This window comes from Protopterus annectens, chromosome 9.part0, assembly GCF_019279795.1.
Source record: "Protopterus annectens isolate FY-2018-M chromosome 9.part0, PAN1.0, whole genome shotgun sequence".
Taxonomy (NCBI): domain Eukaryota; kingdom Metazoa; phylum Chordata; order Ceratodontiformes; family Protopteridae; genus Protopterus; species Protopterus annectens.
Window position 1 is genome coordinate 421,510,860 of NC_056743.1, and position 20,571 is coordinate 421,531,430.

Sequence of the window (20,571 nt, forward strand, 5' to 3'; positions counted from 1 at the left end):
AATAGCACAAAATATACTGAACCTACTGATATTGCCAACATCCTGGCAGATAGATTCAGTGCAAACTTCACCCCCCCTCTCACCTCCAAAAGGGCCCACAACAATACCGGAAAAGTGTAGTGTTCCAAAAATCGCAGACACACAGGTGAAAATAGCCCTTTCAAAAGCCAAAAACACAGCATCAATTTGACCAGATGGTATCCCAGGCTGCGTCTTGCAGGAACTCCAGAACGAAGTAACCCCCCACCTAAACACGCTGTTCAACCTCAGCCTCTCCACAGGCTACGTGCCCATAGAATGGCGCACAGCAGCGGTTATTCTTCTCCACAAAGGAGGGGCCACAACTGACCCTGGTAACTATTGCCCCATAAGCCTGACTAGCCTGGTCTGCAAGGCTATGGAACGCATCATCATGGAACTCATTAACAAAGACACTGGGAACCTCCAAACACTTGACCCGACGCAGTTCAGCTTTGTTAAGGGCAGATCATGCCTACTAAACCTGGTTGACTTCTTCGAGACAGTCACCAAGGCCATAGACGAGGGAAAGGTGGTTCACACAGCCTACCTTGACCTCACCAAGGCTTTCAACATCATTCCCACTCGGGTATTACAGAAAAACTCACCAGTCTGAGTATAAACCTCTACGTCACGAGATGGTTTGCCAACTGGCTTACAGACAGATCTCACGTGGTAAGAATAGTGGGCTCCAGGTCCGACTCTAAACCAGTCACAATTGGTGTCCCGCAAGGCTCGATTCTGGGACCCCTACTGTTCGGCATATACTTCTCAGAAGTACAGGCAAACACAGGAGGACTATGGCTAACCAAGTTCGCTGATGACTGCAAACTGGGAGCCATAATTGACTCTCCGTCTGACACGGACATCCTCCAAAAGGACCTTACTGAGACGGACACCTGCTGTCAAAGTCATGGCCTCAAGCTAAATGCCAAAAAATGCATAGTCGTCCTGTTTAGGGAAAAAAAAACACCCACGAATTACCACATAGATGGCAGCCCCCTTAATACAGAAGAGGTAATAAGAGATCTGGGGACCCAGGCAGATAGTAATCTCTCCTTTGACAATCATATTGCCAAAGTAGTTAGGAAATCTTTCTGTGACCCACCTAATTACTAAAGGTTTTGCATCTAGAAATAAAGAGGTTATAGTGCCCCTCTACTCGTCACTCATTAGACCCATCATAGAGTACAATGCCCCATTTGGGATGTACCTCACAAGACACTTCCAACAGCTGGAAACACCACAAAAGTACCTCACCAAGAGGATTACTGGTCTCAAACATATGTCCTTTGCAGCCCGACTGAAAAAACTCCGGCTGTACTCAGTGGCATATCGCTTACTCAGAGGTGATCTCTGCCTGACTTACAAAGCCATGTCCAACTCAGAATTGATGGACATGCTCCATCTAAAGAAATCCAAGTCACTGCGAGCCACGTGCTCTAGTGAGCTAAACCTCACCACAATAAGAACATGCTGGAGGGATAGATTCCTATCACAGAGACTCCCCCATGCTTTGGAACAAAATTCCAAATTACATCAGGCAGAGCCCCTCACTAGCACTCTTGAAGAGAAACCTTGACGAGTGGATGGGTAACAGAAAATACACCCCTGGGATCACTTTATTGGCTCTGCTTGACAGAGGAACAGTTAATTAATCAATGGGGTGGCGAAAGCCGACACAGTCTGGCTAGGCTTATAAATGCCCTTGGGCACATAAACTAGTACCCACTTATGAACCTATGATACGTCTTTATATAAGGATGATCAGAACCTTTTTAATCTAACAATTCAAAAAAGTAAAGTAGTCATATTACAGAAATGAGAAGTCCAGAACTTAGGGAAGCAACTGCAGACACTTGAGAGAACCTGACAGGTACTAGTCGCCTTAAACAGACGTACAAAAAAAAAAATTCCATGTGTGTTGACCTCATAATTCACCAATCTATAACAACAGTTTTAAATACATTAAAGGAGAGCTACATACATGTGGGGCGATAGGTGGTGTCAAAGTTCCTTTTCTTAATCCATGCCAATTAAATCCTTCAAACCACCTGAAATATAAAGAGAATTGTCAATTAATATCCACCAGGCTACAGTACAGAATTACAGTATGTGTATACTACTGAAAATATGCAAACACAACAGCATTGTTATAATGAAAGTATAATATTACACAATAGTTTGATATTCCACATACATTAAAATCCTTGTATTTTATATACTCACACAGCACTGACTGTTTTGATTAATGTACCCTCCTTATGACAGTGAAGCTCATCTTGACTCCATAATTTTGTCTTATGGTTGTATCAGGACTGTGAACTTTGTTTATAGCTCTAGTAAAATAATTTAAAAAGTTCTTATGTATGTGCAGCTAAACATTCCATTGTTATAAGAATGTTACATTTGCTATTGTTTTACACTTGATTTGTGAAAATGAAAATGAGGACTGATTTATGATATGAAAATTTGAATGCTGACATTGTATTTGTCTACAAATTATATGAAATGTGGATGTATAGTTTCTCTCTGTTACTGCTCTAATTGTAAACTCTACATACACATTCAGACTTTTCTCCTCAGATCCCTCTGAATATCAGTTTTACTCTAAAGGGCTAACCTCAGAAATATAGCTAGGGTGGGGCAAAGGGGGGCAAGATGTCAAGAGGTACGATCAGGATATGCAGATCTTTCAGTAGTGCAGTATCTGCATTCATTTCTGTACAGTACAGAAATGCATTTCAGTGTGTGGATAGTAAGTTGCAGCAAGCATTTTAAAAGCAAAACAAATTGTTATTGACTTGAGGATCCCAAGTGGGGAAGAACATAATTTTTTTATTTTTTGCTCAGTAATCTACAGCCAAGGGGCACCAGATCAGGGAATAGATGGTGCTAGAGCTACAGCTATGCTAGCCTACTTATAATATAAATAAAAAAAGTAGTAAATATTTCAAGTTGGTGGCATCTCAGAGATGAAATAAGTCACTGGGCCTGATGATTTTAATACATGTATTATCAAGTCTAAAAGTAATGCAGTGTTACAGGCTAATTGCTCTTTTCAGAGCTGATAACACTAGTTAGCATAGAAGTGTGGGTAAAGCAGTGACTTGACTAACTGATACAAACCTATAAAAAATGCAAAGATAGATGAATGTCTCACATTAAGAGTTCTTTGTGATTCCAGTGAATATTCCCAAGCAAGCAACAACAGAATCATGAAGTACTAGCAGTCAAAACCGTACAAAACTTTAAAATACTCAGTTCTTTATGGATTTTAAGCCTAGTACATACTAGTACTAGAAATATACTAGGCTTAAAAACTGTAAAGCCCAATACACAAATGTGAAGTAGGAGGCCCGAAATTTAATCTGCACAAACCATTGCCACGTTCACAGTGTTAAACATTTTCAGTGATGCTTAAGTGAGAGTTAAGGACCTTCAGGGGAGTTTTATAGTTCCATTTCATTACTAGGAATGACTTGAAAATAATTACTGTACTATTTTCAGAGTATGAAAGTTCTGTTGTCTGAAAAGCTTGTCAAATATTTGCATTGCACTGTCTGGTCTGATATTTCAAACATCAGTAGTACTACCACCCTGCCTTTTTTATGAAATACTTTAATACATGAAGCACAATAATTGCACACTTAGGAGAAAAAGACAACTGTATTAAGCACAAACACCTTTCCGTGCTATTAAACTCTAGTCATGAGCTACAGCATAACAGAAAGCAACAAAGACCAGTGTCCAAACAATTTTCAGTTTTAGAAACTGTCATACACTTCTCTCTCTGTCATAACAGCTTTTAAACCTGTTAGTACATCAGATGGCCACTTTGTGCCTGCTGAGTGTGTGTGGCTGCATAAATTGTACTACAACATTCAAAGCTGTTAAACACTTCATACACTCCTTTTTTCTGTTAACTAGTAGCACAAGGAGCAGATAAAAGTCTTATGTATGAATACAATTATCTTTGTGTCTGTCTGATAACTAAACATTTTGTTCTCAACATGGATGTCAAGATTCACCTTTCAACCTTCATTTAAGGTGAATTTCCTGACAACTATGTCTTCAACATGTGGTTATAGTCAGCAACCTGATCTTAATCCTTTATATGTCATTATTGTTTTTTTAACATGAAAACATTTTTACTAAGATGAGAAGTGATAAAATAAAACAAACTGCATTCTTACAGTAACAATCACTTATCAGTCACTATTAATTACAACTGATCTATGAAGAGAACCCTTCTTGACTGCTTCTGTTGCAGAGTTAATCTTCACCAACCAGCATTCAACATCTTCATACAAAAATTACAACTGTAAAGAAAAGATATGTGACTTTTGTAATGCACATCATGATGTTAAGTGCTGAATACATTAACATGTTTGTCTGTTACATCAACAGGTTTACTACACTGCTACTGGCAAACACTCACCTGTAAATACAGAACAACAATGAAGATTTTGCAACCTCTTTGCTAACAACTAATGTGCAGGTTATGTAACTGCCTAATTTACAGAGAAATCCAGTAGCTTAAGCCTGGTGGAAAGAACACCAGTCCTTTGGGTGGTGGAAGGGAGGATGTATCGGTGACCCATTAAGGAGGGTCCCATTTGTAGGTTAGATGATTCAGTAAAATCTTATGATGCTTTGTCTAACTTTGTAGATGGTTGAATTGAATGCAGTAAACCACTCTTGGGGATGAAGCCAAAGACTTTTTTTTTTTTAAGATTCAATTTTTTTCTTCAAGTCTGGTGGGCAGCATGTTGGTGATTGGTTGTGTAGCCCTTTGGTTTCATTTTATTTTATCTAGTATTTTTTGTTATTAACGTTTTCCCTAATTTTGACATTTTGTGTTCTGGCTGATTTGGTGGTTTCTCATCCAGACTATTCATCTTGCCCTGTTGTGATGCAGAATTAAGTTACTCCCACTTTCAGCATTTCACACTTCCGTGAGCTGTTGCTTCTTTTCACATGGACTTTTATTGCTTCTGTCTAGATTTTTCATCCTGGACCATGTCTTCATCACTTGACACGATGTACTGCAAAAAGAAGTTATGTACCTACCATAACGTTCCATGTTAGTTGTCTTCTTCTCGCCTTCTTTCTTGCTGGTTGGGTTCGGAGCTGATCCTCGGCTCTCACTCGACCATCTTCAAAAGCTCGAGATCTGCTTACTGGCTCGAGGTCCCCCTATATCCCATGATGCCTGGCACTAGATACCCAGATCTCGTTTGGTAAGTCTAACTGCAGACATAATAATAAATGAATGCTATCCTAGAATGCATAATTCCTACTGGGGAGACTACTAAGCAGAAGGAAATAGCCAGAGAAGACTCAGCCAGTGCAAAGACAAGGGGAACTCTTCTCGGTCCACTAGGATAGGGGGATGGAGGGTGGGACGCAAGAAAGAAGGCGAGAAGACAACTAACATGGAATGTTATGGTAGGTACATAACTTCTTTATGTTAAGTTGTCTATCTCGCCTTCATTCTTGCTGGTTGGGACAGCGTCCCTAGCACCTAAAATCCTGGGTGGCTCATCGGAAAAGACTCTTCAGAATAGTGGAACCAAAATCAGCTCTGCTCCTGGAAACCAAATCCAACTTGTAATGCGAAATGAAAGTATGTGGGTTGGCCCATGTAGCCACAGCACAAATAGATTCCATGGGCAACAGAGCCTGAAAAGCCACTGAAGTGGCTAAACCTCTGGTGGCATGACCCTTTGGTTTGACCGGTAATTCTTTATTCTTGAGTTGGTATATGAACGTGATGACAGAAGACAACCACCTGGATAAGGTCACCTTGGAGACCGGAAGCCCCTGTTTACCTATTGCATAAGACAGGAACAGTTGATCTGATTTTCTAATGTCTTTGGTTCTATGTAAATAAAAGCGTAGTTGCTTGTGAACATCTAACTGATGCAACTTATACTCCGCCCTGTTGGAGTGGTTAGGGAAAAACACAGGAAGGTCTATGGACTGATTCAAGTTACTCTCTGAAGAGACCATAGGAAGGAAGGAAAGATTAGTTCTCAGAGCAACCCTGTCATTGTGGAACACGAGGTATGGAGGTCGGATAGAAAGAGCCTGTAGTTCCGAAACTCTTCTGGCTGAAGTAATAGCTACCAGAAAAAGGGTTTTCCAAGATAAGAACTTCAGTGAACAAGAAGCTGCAGGTTCGAAAGGGGGCAAAATTAGCGAAGCTAAAATCAAATTTAGATCCCACGGTGGTGGAGGATCTCTCACTGGGGGCCTAAGCAGAGTGGTTCCTTTGAGAAAGGCTTTACAGAGCTTATGGGACATGATATTGTTTTCCGATAGGCCAATGTGAAAATTTGAAATTGCCGCTAACTGAACTCTAATTGTAGTGGAAGAGGACCCAGCATGGAAGAGCTCTGCAAGAAATTCCAAAATGGAGTGTATGGGGGCTGAAAAGGGGTCAATACTTTTTGCCTCTGCCCAGGAAGAAAAACGTTTCCACTTACTAGCGTACGTTTTTCTGGTCGTAGACTTGTATGACAACAAAAGGATTTCACGCACAGATGGGGAGATATCTGGGAGCCTGGCTAAGGTTGGAAGTGGAGCAGCCACGCTGTGAGCTGGAGAGAGTGCAGGGATTGGTGCAGCCTGCCCGATTGATGAATCAGGAGGTCTGGAACTAGGTCCAGAGTCCAAGGCTGTTCGAGAAGATAGCGATGCAGGAACGGAAACCATATTTGTCGAGGCCAGTAAGGGGCGGTGAGGATCATTTTGCAACCCAAAACAGTAGCCTTCTGAATTAGCTTCGATATGAGGGGGAAAGGAGGGAATGCATAAAGAAGTCCCAGGGGCCAATCGTGGACTAGAGCGTCTCTGGGGGAATGCCCGAGAAGCGGAAGAAGAGAGAAGAAATTGCTGCACTTGCTGTTGAAGGGAGTTGCAAAAAGGTCGCAGCAAGGTTGGCCCCATCTGTGGAAGATTTGGTCTGCAATTACCTGGTTCAGAGTCCACTCGTGAGGCATGAGAATTGCTCTGCTCAGTCTGTCTGATATGACGTTGGACCTCCCAGGGATGTGCATTGCAATCAGAAACCGTTGGGAAGACATCGCCCACTGCCAGAGTCTGAGCGCTTCTCGACATAGGGGGTAGGACCTGGTTCCGCCCTGCTTGTTGATGTACCACACTACGGACATATTGTCCGTTTGAACTGTAATGGCCCCGGTAGGAAGAGAGTCCTGAAGAGCCTGCAATGCTAAGAGCACGGTCCTCATCTCCAAGACATTTATGTGCAGATGATACTCGTGAGGTTGCCAGGTGCCTTGGACTGTTCTGCCCTGATAATGCCCCCCCCCCACCCGATCAGGGAAGCGTCCGTGGTCACTGTAACCACTGGAGGGGGGAGAACAAATAGTCTGCCATGGAGCACTGATGTGGAGACCATCCTCCACGCAAGATGCTTTTTGCATGTCTGAGTAATCATAATCATGTAAGACATGGGAAGTTGCTGAAAGGACCATTGGGTGAAAAGAAGCCACTGGAGGATCCTCATGTGAAAACGAGCTAGAGGGACAAGTACGATCGCTGCTGCCATGAGACCTAGCGTTAGAAGGACAAACCTGGCTTGAATCCTTTTGCATGCTAATAAAACCTTGACATGCTGATGAATCACTAAACCCTGTCTGGTGGGAGGCTCGCTAACATGTCTTTGGTATTTAAATTTGCGCCTATAAAGGTGATAGATTGACAGGGCGACAATGCAGACTTTTCGAAATTTATTGTGATACCTAGCCTGGCGCAAGTGTGGATGGTGCAGTCTCTGGCTCGCAGAAGGTGACGTCTGGTGGTAGCAGTGAGAGGAGCCAGTCGTCGAGATATGGAAACACCTGGAATCCTTGCCGTCTCAGGTGAGTGGTAACTACTGCCATAGATTTGGTAAACACCCTGGGGGCTGTGGTGAGACCAAAGGGCAGAGCTCTGAACTGATAATGGCTGGCTCCCAGCTGGAAGCGAAGGAATCTTCGGGAGCGTCTGTCCATTTTGATGTGGTAGTACGCATCCTGAAGATCTATGGAGCACATCCAATTGTCCTGACCTAGAAAGGGTAAAATGGACTGAAGCGTGACCATCCGGAACTTCGTTCTTTGTACAGACTTAGTCTGCTGAGATCCAAAATGGGTCTCCAGTCCCCTGTATTTTTTGGTACCGAAAAGAACCTTGAGTAAATTCCGGATCCTTGTTGGTCTGCTGGGACTTGCTGGATGGCCCTTTTTCTTAGCAGTTTTGAGACCTCTTGCACTGCTTGGTCTCTTAGATTGGGTGGAACATCTGGAAGGGACTTGTTTGACCTCAAGGGGGTGCGAACGAAGGGAATTCTGTAGCCTCTGGATATGACGGACTGTACCCATTTGTCTTGAGTTATGTCTTGCCAGGCTCTTGGGTACAGCGATAATCTTCCCCCGACTGCCTCCAGAGGTGAGCAGCCGGGCAACCCTTCAAGGATGCTGGAAGGGCTTGTCAGAGAAAGATTCTCTACTGCCCTGGTTTTGCGGACCCCCTCTGCCACGAGGGCGGCATCTGTTATTGTTCCCTCCTCTGCCCCTGGAGGGAAACTCACCATGTGTGTCTGGCAAGGCTCCTTGGGATTTCCGGAACCACATCTTTCCACTCTTCTGACCCTTAGGATATGGTCTGGAAGGAGTGGAAAAATGGACTCCTACAGCAGAGAGAGTCTTGCCTTCCTGCTCACACCTGGTAAGGGTATCTTTCACCTGTGATCCGAAGAGAGTGGAACCATCAAATGGGGTGTTGGTGAAAGATGCTCTGATAGGTTCCGCAAAGTTACATAGCCGCATCCAAGCGTGCCTCCTTAGGGCCACGCCTGTGCCTGTGGCTCTACTCGCACCATTGGCTGCATACGAAATGAGCCGCATGGAGGAGTTTACCACTGAATTAAGAGTCGCTAGCTGGGTGGCTGCCTTAGCCTGGGCCCCCTCAGCTGATGGATCTTGGAGGGTATCTCCAAGCTCTTTCAGGAGATCCCTCTGAAGATGGGTAAAGTGGCACAGGTAATTCAGTGACCGCATGGAAAAGGTCGCTGAAGAGAACATCCACTTCCCATATCTGTCCATCATCCTGGACTCCTTGTTAGGGGGATGGACAGATGAAGTGTCAGCCAACTCCTCCTTTGTGGCCGCTGCTACCACCATGGCATCAACGGGGACACCCTTGGTCAAGAACTGTTTGTCCTGTGGGGCAGTAATGAACTTGGCAGGTCTTCTAGGGGTTGGTTCCACTGTGTCTGGAGCCGTCCACGTCTTTCGAGCCACCACAGACATCAGTGGTCGAAAGGCAGAGACACCCAGGAGGTGGAAGGTCGGGATCCAAACGCATCCAGGAATACCGACTCATCCTCTGAAGGGCTTAGGGTAGTCCAGTTTCCCCTCTGCCTAAGCATCTCAAGGATGTCTGAGAAGGAGACATCTTCAGAGGGGGATCTTGGGGACCCTTCCGACTCTTCTAAGTTGGTATCTGATGTGACAGACTCGGGGGCGTCAACATGCTTCCTCTTGCATTTTCTCTTGTGAGGTGGCTCCTCTGAAAGATCAGGGGAGGCCTCGGAAGAGGAGGATACACCCAAAGGGGTGTCCTGGAGCGCTGGATCCCCACACTTTGGGTTTGGAAGAGGGGCAGAGGCTGACGCAGGCACCCTAGGGGGGGTGAGCCGATGGGGTCGATCGTGGGACTGACTCAGGGGCCAGTACGCTCATCACCTCGAAGGCATCCCTGCCCGGACGCAGAGAAGGCTCAGGCTTTGCAGAAACCAGAAGCCCTCCCCGCACCGAGGGAGACGGCTCCGAGACAGATGTGGGAGCAGAGCTCACCTGCAACGAAGCACTGAGAGGGAGAGCGGGGTCGGACAAGGGTCTGATGCCACTCGCCCCTCGGAGCCGACAAGGCAGTCTTGGCACCCAGATCCCTCCAGGGAAGGTACCATGGAAGGGATCGGAGCTGATGACAGAACGGAAAGAGAGGGTATCGGTGCCAACGGTTCCACAACTTGAACCCCAACGAACTCCAGCTCCGATCTCATAGGAAGAGTCGGAGGAGGAATATCTACAGCTGTGGACGGAACCGACTCCTGATGAGGAGGGCTGGACAACATTTTGGCTAGGGCCTGCGATATTAAGAGCCTACTGACCACTCTTTCCAAGTCATGGCCCGAAAGTCTAGAGGACCAAGAAGAGTGGGATGATCGGTGACTATGCTCCGATTGGAGCAGGGGTGACTTTGGAGCCGAACGTATCGACTCCAAAGAAGGAGACCTGGATCTCTTTCGACTCTCAGCCGGCAGGGCGGTTCCAGCCGGAGCCGAAATGGATTGTGTGGCTTCACCCAACGACAGCTCCGAACTGGGAGCCGACGGTTTAGGTGGCCTGGAAGATTTTGCCAGCTGAGCCTTCGCTTGTGAATTTTGGGGTTTAAGCATACCCCTCAGAATCAATTTATTTTTGCGCTCCTGCAGGACTCTTAGACTGAAGGCATGACAGATCGAGCAAGAGTCCTGTAGGTGCACAGCGCCCAGACAATAAACACAAGAAGTGTGATCATCTGCCAGAGACATCTTCTGACAGCATGAGTCACACTTCTTGAATCTGGACGGTTTTGGATCCTTGGACATCCTAGGGAGAAAACCAAGGACAAGTTTCCACACAGATGGTTAAGGTAACCAACAGTAAAAAGTTAACACTCCACAGTTAACACAAACCACTACAAATACCACTACAACCAAAAACAAATCTAAAACTATCACTAAACACTAACAGTGATTAATTAGAAGAAAAACATTTTTTTTTTTTTTTTAAAGGGAGATAGAAAGAAAGGTTAACCTCTAACTTAAACAGAAAGAACCTTCTGTGGAAAAGGGAGAGAAGGGGGAGGAGAAACTCTAACTAAAACGGGTTTCTTAAGGAAGGGTAACGCTTATCTAGAAGAAAGCTAGCTAACGACTAATTCTACACTACCAATACAGATTTTTAACAAGAAAAAATACAATAATAATAGTAAAGTTTGTACGACCTGAGCCAGTAGAACAACCTCGTAGCAGAAGCAGCAAACGAGATCTGGGTATCTAGCGCCAGGCATCATGGGATATAGGGGGGCCTCGAGCCAGTAAGCAGCTCTCGAGCTTTTGAAGATGGCCGAGTCCCCATCCAGCAAGAATGAAGGCAAGATAGACAACTTAACCTCATAAGTTACACATGTTCTGATTTGCTTTGTATTGATTTCACTTCTCACAGGTGATGGCTACCAATTTAATACAGTCATTTACTTCCACTAATGTTACATGGGGCTTATGTTAGTCTTTCTTATTGGGAAATGTTTGTAATAATGAATATTCTTTCATATTATTTGACTCATCTTTTCAAATTGTCATTTTCTGTAGATACTAAGCATGTTGCTCCAAAGATAAAGATGACAGCCCTTTAAAAATGAAAAGTGCACATAGTTGTGTGTGTTTATAAAAATCATTCAGGAATCTAACAGCTAATTCTGTTCATCAACAAATTAAGAGGTGAACTATTTCTGATTTGGAATTCTATTTATTTATTGCAGTTGGTTTACAAGGATAGTCCATTGGGCCATTGAAGAACCCGTTTTCAATGGAGTCCTGGGGAGAAAAGCTCCAAAAAAGAAAATCAATTTACAATAACATTGACCGTAAATATATAGGTACATACTATAAAAGAACATAAGCAAAACATAAGCAAAACATAAATGTACTTAACATTTGTCAGTGACAATCTTGGTACAGGCTAACGAAGGAATAAAAGCAAAACATAAAAGCATTTTAATGAACGAACATAGTAGATGAATAGAGTAGAATGTTGGTATAGGGAAAGGTAGAGTTGGTTATGTGGGGTGGGTACAAGAGCATTCCCATTGAGATTCTAGGCGTAAGAAAAGTGATTTCTTGAAGGTAGAGTGGTTAGAGGTAGTGCGGATGTTTGGTGGTAGGGAATTCTAGAGGCGAGCAAGGCTGAAGGAAAGGAGGTTTTTGCCTGGGGGAAGATTCGGTTTGTGGACCTCTAGAAGATTTTGATTATTAGACCTTAGAACTCGATTTGGATGGTGCATTTTAAAGGCAGAGGAGAGGGAGGGACAGTTGGAGGGGTTTAGAATAAGCTTGTGGGCTAGATTTAGTTGAGTATAAGCAAGATAGTTGGGAAGTTCTAACCATTTTAGTGTATGGAGGGAGAGACAGTGGTGAGTGGAAGACTTATGGGTGGTAGCAAATCTAGCTATTTTGTTATAGCAAGAGGTGAGCTGTTTTTTTAAGGAGCACTGAAGATTAGTAAGAAGTGGGGCACCATAGAGGAGGGAGGGAATGAGGAAGGAAGAAGCTAGAGTGATTTTAGTGGTAGGTGTGAGGTAGGCATTTTGTCTATATAGCATGCCAAGTTTTTGATGTGTTTTTTTGATGTTCTTTTGTAGGTGGGAATTAAATTTTAGTTGGTTGTCAATGTGGACCCCAAGAAGTTTGGTCTCTGACACTATTTCAAGAGGAGAGTTATTTTGACTGGTAACTAAGAGTGAGTTTATGTTGGGGGGAGGGAGTTTGGAGGGAGTAAATAACATTAATTTGGTCTTTGTGGCATTGAGAGCTAGATGATTGCAAAGCATCCATTGCTCAGTGGAAGAGAAGGCATCTTGAGTAAGTTTTTGTAGGGTGGAGATAGAAGAGGCGGAGCAGATGATAGTGGAGTCATCTGCATATTGGATAATGCTAGAGAAAGGGATAGATTTGTGGAAGTCATTAATAAAGATGTTGAATAGAAGAGGGCCCAATATGGAGCCTTGTGGGACTCCGGTAGGGGTGCTTAGGAAGGAGGAAGTTGCTTTTTTCCATTTTACAGCTTGATTTCTGTTTGATAGATAACTAGAGAACCAGTTCAGAGAGGAGGAGGATAGGTAGAGTTTGGAGAGTTTAGTTAAGAGCAGGCTGTGAGAGATAGTATCAAGGCTTTGGAAAGATCAAGGAGTAAGGTGGAAACAATTTGTCCAGAGTCTCGGGCTTTATTTACTATTTCAAGGAAAGAGAGAAGGGCAGTAATGGTACTATGATTAGGTCTGAAGCCATGCTGCGTGGGGGTTATAAGGTTGTTGTCTAGGAGATGAGGAAGGAGTTGGATTTGCACACATTTCTCAAGGATTTTTGAAATGGGGGACAGGATGGCTATGGGTCTAAAATTGGTAGTGTTATTATTGTTACCTCCTTTGTGTAATGGTATAATAAAGGCTTGTTTCCAAATTTGGGGAACTGTGCCTTCTAGTAGGGAGCGGTTGATTAGGATGCTAATAGGGTAGGCCAGACTTTCGGCAGCAATGTTAAGAAAGTAAGAAGGGATATTATCAGGAGCATTGGTACATGGTTTTAATTTCTGGAGGAGTTTCTTAATAGTAGTTGTAGGAATGGGATTTAAAGTGAAGATAGTGCAGTCGTGTGGTGTTGAATTTTGGGGTTGTATGGGTGAGGATAGAATTTGTGTGGAAGAGGAGGTAGAGAATGAGGAGGTTAGTTTTGAAATAGAGTCAATAAAGAAGGAATTAAATTGGGTGGCTAAATCTTGTTCTGGAGCATTTGGATCTGGGGTAGGAGTATCTGGTTTGCTGGGGTGGAGGAGAGTGGAGATTCCTTTCCAGAATTTTTGAGGGTTGTTTTTGTTTTGGTTTTGGAGTGTGGAGAAATAGTTTTGTCGATCAAAAGAGATAAGTTTTTAGCTTTATTATGGAGCAGTTTGCATTCGTTGAGGAGTGGGGTTGTCTTGTGTTTTTGGTAGCGTGCCCACACTTTCTCTCTTTGTCTCATGAAAGATAGAGTAGTTTTAGATAGCCAAGGGGCTGATTTAGTTTTATTCTCTTAGTCTGTAGGGGAGCTTGAGAGTCAAGTAATTTTAAGAATGTAGAGTTGAAGTATGAGACTGCGTTGTCTAGAGGTAATGTTTTTAGACAAGCCCAGTTTACTGCATTAAGTGAGTTTGAAAAGGTTATAGGGTTGAAGTTTTTGGTCATGGATAGTAATGAAGTTGTGGGTCCGTTGAAGGTTAGTTGGAAGTCGGTGGGTAAAGGTGGGTAAGTGGTCGCCTAGTGGGTCGGGAAGGATGCCACTTTTGGTGAAGTAGTGGGGTGGGAGACTAGGATCCAGTCCAGTATACTCCCATTAGAGGGTTTTGGCTGGGTGAGTAGGCAAGTTGATCAGTTGTGAGAAATGGTAGAGGTTGATATTAGTGTTGTTTGAAGGAGCTTGGATAAGGGCCCAGTTAATGTTTACGTCTCCTAGGATTATGGTTTCATTACTAATGTTACTGGATAGCCAAGAAAGGATAAGTTCAAGTGTAGAAATATTGTCAACTGGAGGGATATAGAGGGAAGCTATACATATTTGTTTGTGGTTATTGATTTGAGATATAGTAAGGAGAAGTTCAGTGTTGTTGAAGTGTGGGATAGGTTTGTTGTAGGGGGAAACTACTAGGGAGGAGGAATATGTAAGGGCTACTCCTCCGCCTTTTTTGAGAGGTCTGTCTTTTCTTATGATGAAGTAGTTTGGGGGAACTAATTCAGAGTCCTTAATATGTGGTTTCAACCAGGTTTCAGAAATAGTTAAAAAGTCAGTCTGTTGTGTATAAGCCAAGCATGAAGGTTGGGGACTTTGTTAATGATACTTTGTGAGTTTAAGGAAGTGAATAGTAAGGATTTAGCTGTGGTGGTTATATTGGCAGGGCCTGGGTTGGGATGGATGTCACCTGATAAGAGTACTGATCAGGTGTTGTATGTAATAGTTTAGGTTAATAGACAGCAGGGTTGTGAGATTGGGGTTTATTGTGAAATGTGGGGATTTGCTAGTTCCTATAGGAATTGGGAATGTGTGATGGGGGATAAGTTTGAAACGAAATAGAAGAAGGTTGTCTGAGTGATAAAGATAGGAAGAAATGGGAGAGTAAGATTGTAGTGGAGGTGAATTGTGGTGGTTAGTTATATGAAAGGAATGGGAGTTGGAACAAATAGTAGGCTGGGAGAGATGGTGTAAGTAAGATAAGGAGAGGAGAAGTAATAGTGAAGGGAAGATGGAGGAGTATCTAGAGAGCATGTTGTGAAAGTTAACAGTAGGACAGTGATAGGATATTGGTGTTGGTGTAAGGGAGATAGTGTTATATAGAGAGAGTATATGATATATTAGAAGTGAAGGACAGTAGTATTGGATATAGAGGGGTGTGGTCTAGAAGAGGGAAAGGAGTAGGATTGGTTAATTAGATGAGAATGGGGATGAGAAAGAAAGTTAGTTTTGGCGGGAAAGAAGGAAGGTGTGTTCAGAGGACTGAGTACTGATTGGAGTAGAATGGAAGTGGGAGTGGAATGTTGGAGGGATAAATGTAGACGTGCTGGGGGCGGGTGAGATTTGGGGGCAGGGTAGGGGAGCGGAGTGAGCCCGCAGGGCGAATGGAGCGGGTTGAGCCCAAGAGCAGAAGAGGAGCGAGAGACTATCAGAGAAGCAATATAAGTGAAGTGTAAGTAGTAGAAGGTGAGGTGGAGTGGGTCTGGACAAAGTGTAAGGAGTGGGCTAAAGGTATGGATGAGGGAGTAGTTAGGGTCAGTTCTATTCTGGCACAAGGAGAGTTGTGAGTTAAGCCCTAAGCTCAGGAAGAATGGAGAAGGGGTGTTCACTAGTGGAGTATGCAAGAATACAAGGCTCACCAGTGTAATACCTGGGGTAATGGGATGGAAGGAGAAGGGAGTAATGGTAGCAAAGAGCAGTGAGAGGTATGGAAGATGGAGGAGTATAGTAGAGTGGGGTTTGGTTGCTGGCAATCCTGACAGGGAGTATACTGCTACTGCTAGGAGAGCAAGAGTACAGTAGTACTGGCTTAGCAGATTGTACATACTTTATGTTCTTATAGAGTCTTTTGGGTTTAAAGGGAGCTGAAGCAGCAGAGAGTATTCCTTTGGTAATAGGGTGTACGGCCCTAGTTAGGTCCAAATATCCACCCAGGCAAGAACACAGGGGGAAAAGATTCAGATTCCAGATCTAATGACATTCCATGCCTTTTAGGGTTCTTTATGGTACCATGTACATCAGAAACCATAACCCTACTGTTTAAAAAGGCCCAAAGAGTGAAAAAGAGTACATCAGTAAAGCTTCCCAATAAAGAGAGTACTTGGATTAAAGCTGGCTACAAAGTAGCCATGTAAGTGTTGCTGGAAGAAAGACCATTTTTGAGTGATGCGGTCATCTGTTTTTTTTTATTTCATTTTAATAACTGGATAGACTGGCTGGTCCGAATCTCCCTTCAGCCATGACATGGACCATGAGGTAACAGAGTAAAAGGAGTACACAGACATTAAAAATGTATACCTTAATTTGCAGTAGATTAACATTTTGGAGATGTCATAGTCATCTATTAGAATAAAAGTCACATTTATACATTATATATTTTTAACTGAATAGTCAACAATTGTGTTAAATAGTTGTGCACAGAAAAGTCATGAAAAGTAAAGAGCTAAAAAGGACAGAGATGGTTTGTGTTTTAGCTGTTGTTACAGAAACAAGTACATGTAGCTTTATTTTTGGTGGTGGTCCAAGTTCTTTTTGAAAATATTTAAAAGTTGTGGACTCACTATAACTAGGCATCTGTGTTGTCCATTTTTATTCTACCTCAACAAATGGGTTACAGATCCAGTCCTCAAATCCAACTCCTCTGCATACGACTTTGGATCCAACTCTTGAGTTCCTCCCTCTACCCATAATACCCTAGTCCATCCTCTGTATCTCACATCGTTTATTGCCATAAAATCCACATTAAGAAGTTACAGATGAGGATAGATAATAGAACATGGCTCATACCTGGCACTGTAGGTTCCAATAATAAAATCAACATGTCACTCCAGAAGATTATTGGAAGGGTGGGGGTTGAGGAAAAATGAAAATGGAGAGCATAGTTGCCTAGTTATGGTGAGTATATAACTTTTAAATCTGATGATGTCCTTTTTATTCTTCCTCAACGAATGGAACAGAGTCCCCAGCTATGAGAATCTCGGGTGGCCCTCATGGAAGGATATTCCAGAGAACTGCTGAACTGAAGGCAGCTCTGCTTCTGGAGTCTGGGTCCAATTTGTAATGAGTAACAAAAGTATGGGCACTGGACCATTCGGCTGCTGAACAGATATCATCAACAGACATTCTCAGCCAAAAAGCAGATGAAACGACCATGGATCTAGTTGAGTGGGCTTCAGGCAGTCTTGGTATAGAATTTCCGTGTTGGGAATAGATCCAAAAATGCAATTAGTTATCCATTTAACCTATGTAACTTTAGATAATGCATAACCCAGATTACTTTTTCAGCAAGAGACAAACTGGTCTGATTTTCTGATTTCTTTAGTTCTATGTAAATGAAAATGTATTTGCCTGTGCACATCCAGAAGATGTAGCATGTGTTCTACTTTGTTTAAAAAACTTGGAAAGAAAACTGGTAAATGAATGGATTGGTTAATGTTTGATTCAGAAGCTTCTTTTAGTAAAAAGGAAAGGTTGATGAGAGACTGGAGTTCAGTAATTCTTTTGGCAGAAATGATAGCTACTAAAAAGGCTGTTTTCCAAGACAGATACTTTAAATCATTTTTTACTGGAGGTTCAAAAGTTTTTGAGTAACATCTTGTAAGTATCACTGTCAAGTCCTAGGGAGGTCTTATGAGGAAAGTGCCTTTCAAGAAGGCCTTACATAACTTGAAAGAAGCCAAACAATAATATTTATCTCCTGTATGAAAATTTGAAATGGCTGCCAACTGTAGTTTAATCATATAAAAAATAGGCCCTTCCTTCTTTGAAAAGAGCAGCCAGAAAATCAAGAACAGCAGAAACAGGGGCATTAAAATGGTCAACGTTGTTTCTCAACGCCCAAAGGGAAAATCTTTTCCATCTGCTGTTGTAAACCTTTTTTGTGAGGATAATAAAATGGTACCTACTGGGGAATAAAGGCTGGGATGTCTGGTTATTATTGGAACAGGAGAAACCAAGACGTTAGTTTGAGATTGAGGTATTGGGATGATACATCCCTGAGAGGTGAGAGAAGATCTGGAGTTGAGTATCCAGGGCAGGTATCAAACATGAGACCAAAAGAAGGGGAACCACACCGAGTGAGGCCAGAAAGGAGCAATGAGGATGACTGTGTTCTTCAACCAAGTTGCTTTCTGTAGAAATTTTGGGATCAAAGGATTTGAGGGATAAGCACAAAGGAGGCCTGATGGCCAAACATGGATTAGAGCATTTCTCAGCAACTCCCCATGAGGGGGGAATCAGGTCAAAATACCTACTGCTGCTGCTGTTGTTGTGGAGGGAAACGCAGAGAGGTTGCAGGAAGGTTGGCCCCAACAAAGGAAAATATCCTCTGCTATTGACTGATTCAGAGGCCACTCATGATGCATCAGAATGGACCTGCTGAGTTATGTCCACTTGTACTTTGGATTTCCTCGAAATGTGTATTGCTAATAGAAAGCAGATGGAGATCATCACCCATTGCCACACTTTCATAGCCTCCATGCAGAGGGGGTAAGACCAAGTTCCTCCCTTGTTTGTAGATGTACCAGACTACAGACATGTTGTCGGTTTGAATCACAATAGTCCCAAGAGGAAGAGAATCTTGAAATTCCTGCAACGGTAAAAGGACTCCTCTCATCTCCAGGATGTTGATATGTGAATTTGTCTCTTGTGGGGACCACGTCTTAGACTGTCCTTCCCAAGTAATGCCACCCCCATCCCACCCCAATTCAGAGGCATCTGTGGTCACTGGGGGAGGGAAAAAAAGGGCCAGACTTGGTAAATGTCATCAGAGTGAATACACAAGTGAATATGTTTTTTGCATATTAGTGGAAGCTTGACTGGAAAGGATAAAGGTGATCATAGAATAGATCACTGGACAGTCAAGAGTCCATTGAATGACACAAAATAGCATGCTAAAGGAACTAGATCTATTGCTGCTGCTGTACACCCCAAAGCGTGGAGAATTAGCCTGGCTGGAGGAGTCAGATGAGACAGAAGTTGATAAACCTGAAATCTGAGTATGGCTCTGCAAAGAGTAGGCAAACAGGCAATTTGCATTGTTGTGTTCAGATGTGCACCAATAAACTCCAGGCTCTGTACCAGTGTGAGGTTTTATTTGGTATAATTGCTCCAGATTTGTCATTCACTAGCTATCACAGTCAAATGGTCCCTGGATTGTTGTAGGAGATGCATGATAGGGGCAGTAAGGAGCCAGTCATTTAAGTATGGCAACACTTGGATCCTTTTAGTCTTAAGTGAACCAACACCACTGCATACATTTGGTGAACTCTCTGGTGGCTGTGGTGAGTCCAAAGGGCAGGGCTCTGAATTGGTAGTGATGGGTTCCCAGCTGAAAGTGTAAGTGTCTCTGGGAGCACCTGTCTATTTTGATGTGATTGATCTATGGAGCACAATCAATCATCCTTGCATAGGACCTGCAGAATGGACTGAAGTGTGACCATTCAGAACTTTAACTTTTTCACAAACTGATTTAGTTTGCTTAGATCCAAAATTGGTCTCAGATCTTCTGTCTTTTTGGCACTAAAAATAAGCATGAGTAGGTTCCATATCCTGTTTGTTCTGATGGGACCTCCTGGATGACTTTTGTCTGGCAGCTTTTGAATTTCTTTTGCTGCAGCTTTCCTCTGACTGGTGGGACATCATGAAGTTTCTTTGTTTTGGAGATTGGTGGCTGAGAAAATGGTATGAAGTAACCTCTGGATATTATTTTTAGCACCCAGGAATCTTTTGTTATAGCAGCATGAGCATCTGAGTGCAAGGGCAAATGTACCCTGACTACCTCCAGAGGTGGGCAGTGGGGCAGCACTTCAGGGCTGCTGAAAGAATCTATCCAGGAAGGGATCTCAGAAACCCTGATTTTGTGGGGGCCTCCTCTACCCAGAGGGAGATGTCTACTGTTAGAACTGCTGTCTCTGCTTCTGAAGTTGTCTCCAAGTGGGTCCTGGAAAGATCCCGGAGATTTGTGGAACCATATTTTCTTACCATCTCTCTGATTTCTAGAGAAAGTTCATTGAGGGGTAGAAAACCTGATTTCCATGGCAAGCAGAGCCTTTCCTTCTCATTCACTCTGGGTAAGCATTTCTTTCACAGAAGGACCAAATAAAGATGTTACATCAAAGGGAGCATTGATGAAACATGCCTTGAAATGCTCTTCAAAGTTGCATTGCCACATCCAGGCATTTCTCCTTACAGCAATGATTGAAACAGCTGCCCATGAGAAACCTTCTGCTGCATGATATATTAACCTCATGAATGCAATGGAAATTGACAACAGAGTGGCCAGCTCAGAAAATAATCTTTTGAAATCCTCTGGAGATAGGGACTCCAAGAGAGAGTTTGATAGTTCTTTTGTCGAATCTCTCTATAGCCTTGTAAAGTGCGTCAGGTAGCTCAGGGGACCTCAGAGCGAAGGTTGGTGTAGCAAATACATGCTTTCCAAATCCATTCAGTGCATTAGA

At 43.2% G+C, this 20,571-nt stretch overlaps 1 protein-coding gene and 1 long non-coding RNA gene across 3 annotated transcripts in view; one reads left to right on the forward strand and one right to left on the reverse strand.

Moving 5' to 3' along the window:
* The window catches only part of LOC122811248, a 1,815,945-nt gene that overhangs the window by 746,694 nt on the left and 1,048,680 nt on the right, over positions 1 to 20,571 (forward strand). The gene's annotated exons all lie outside the window — the stretch shown is intronic.
* Positions 1 to 20,571, reverse strand: part of LOC122811247 (cGMP-dependent protein kinase 1-like) — a 4,027,247-nt gene that overhangs the window by 54,069 nt on the left and 3,952,607 nt on the right. Inside the window, exon 17 of the mRNA XM_044082966.1 lies at positions 2,006 to 2,072. Coding sequence (XP_043938901.1) covers positions 2,006 to 2,072 — 67 coding nt within the window. The remainder of the gene's footprint in view (positions 1 to 2,005; positions 2,073 to 20,571) is intronic.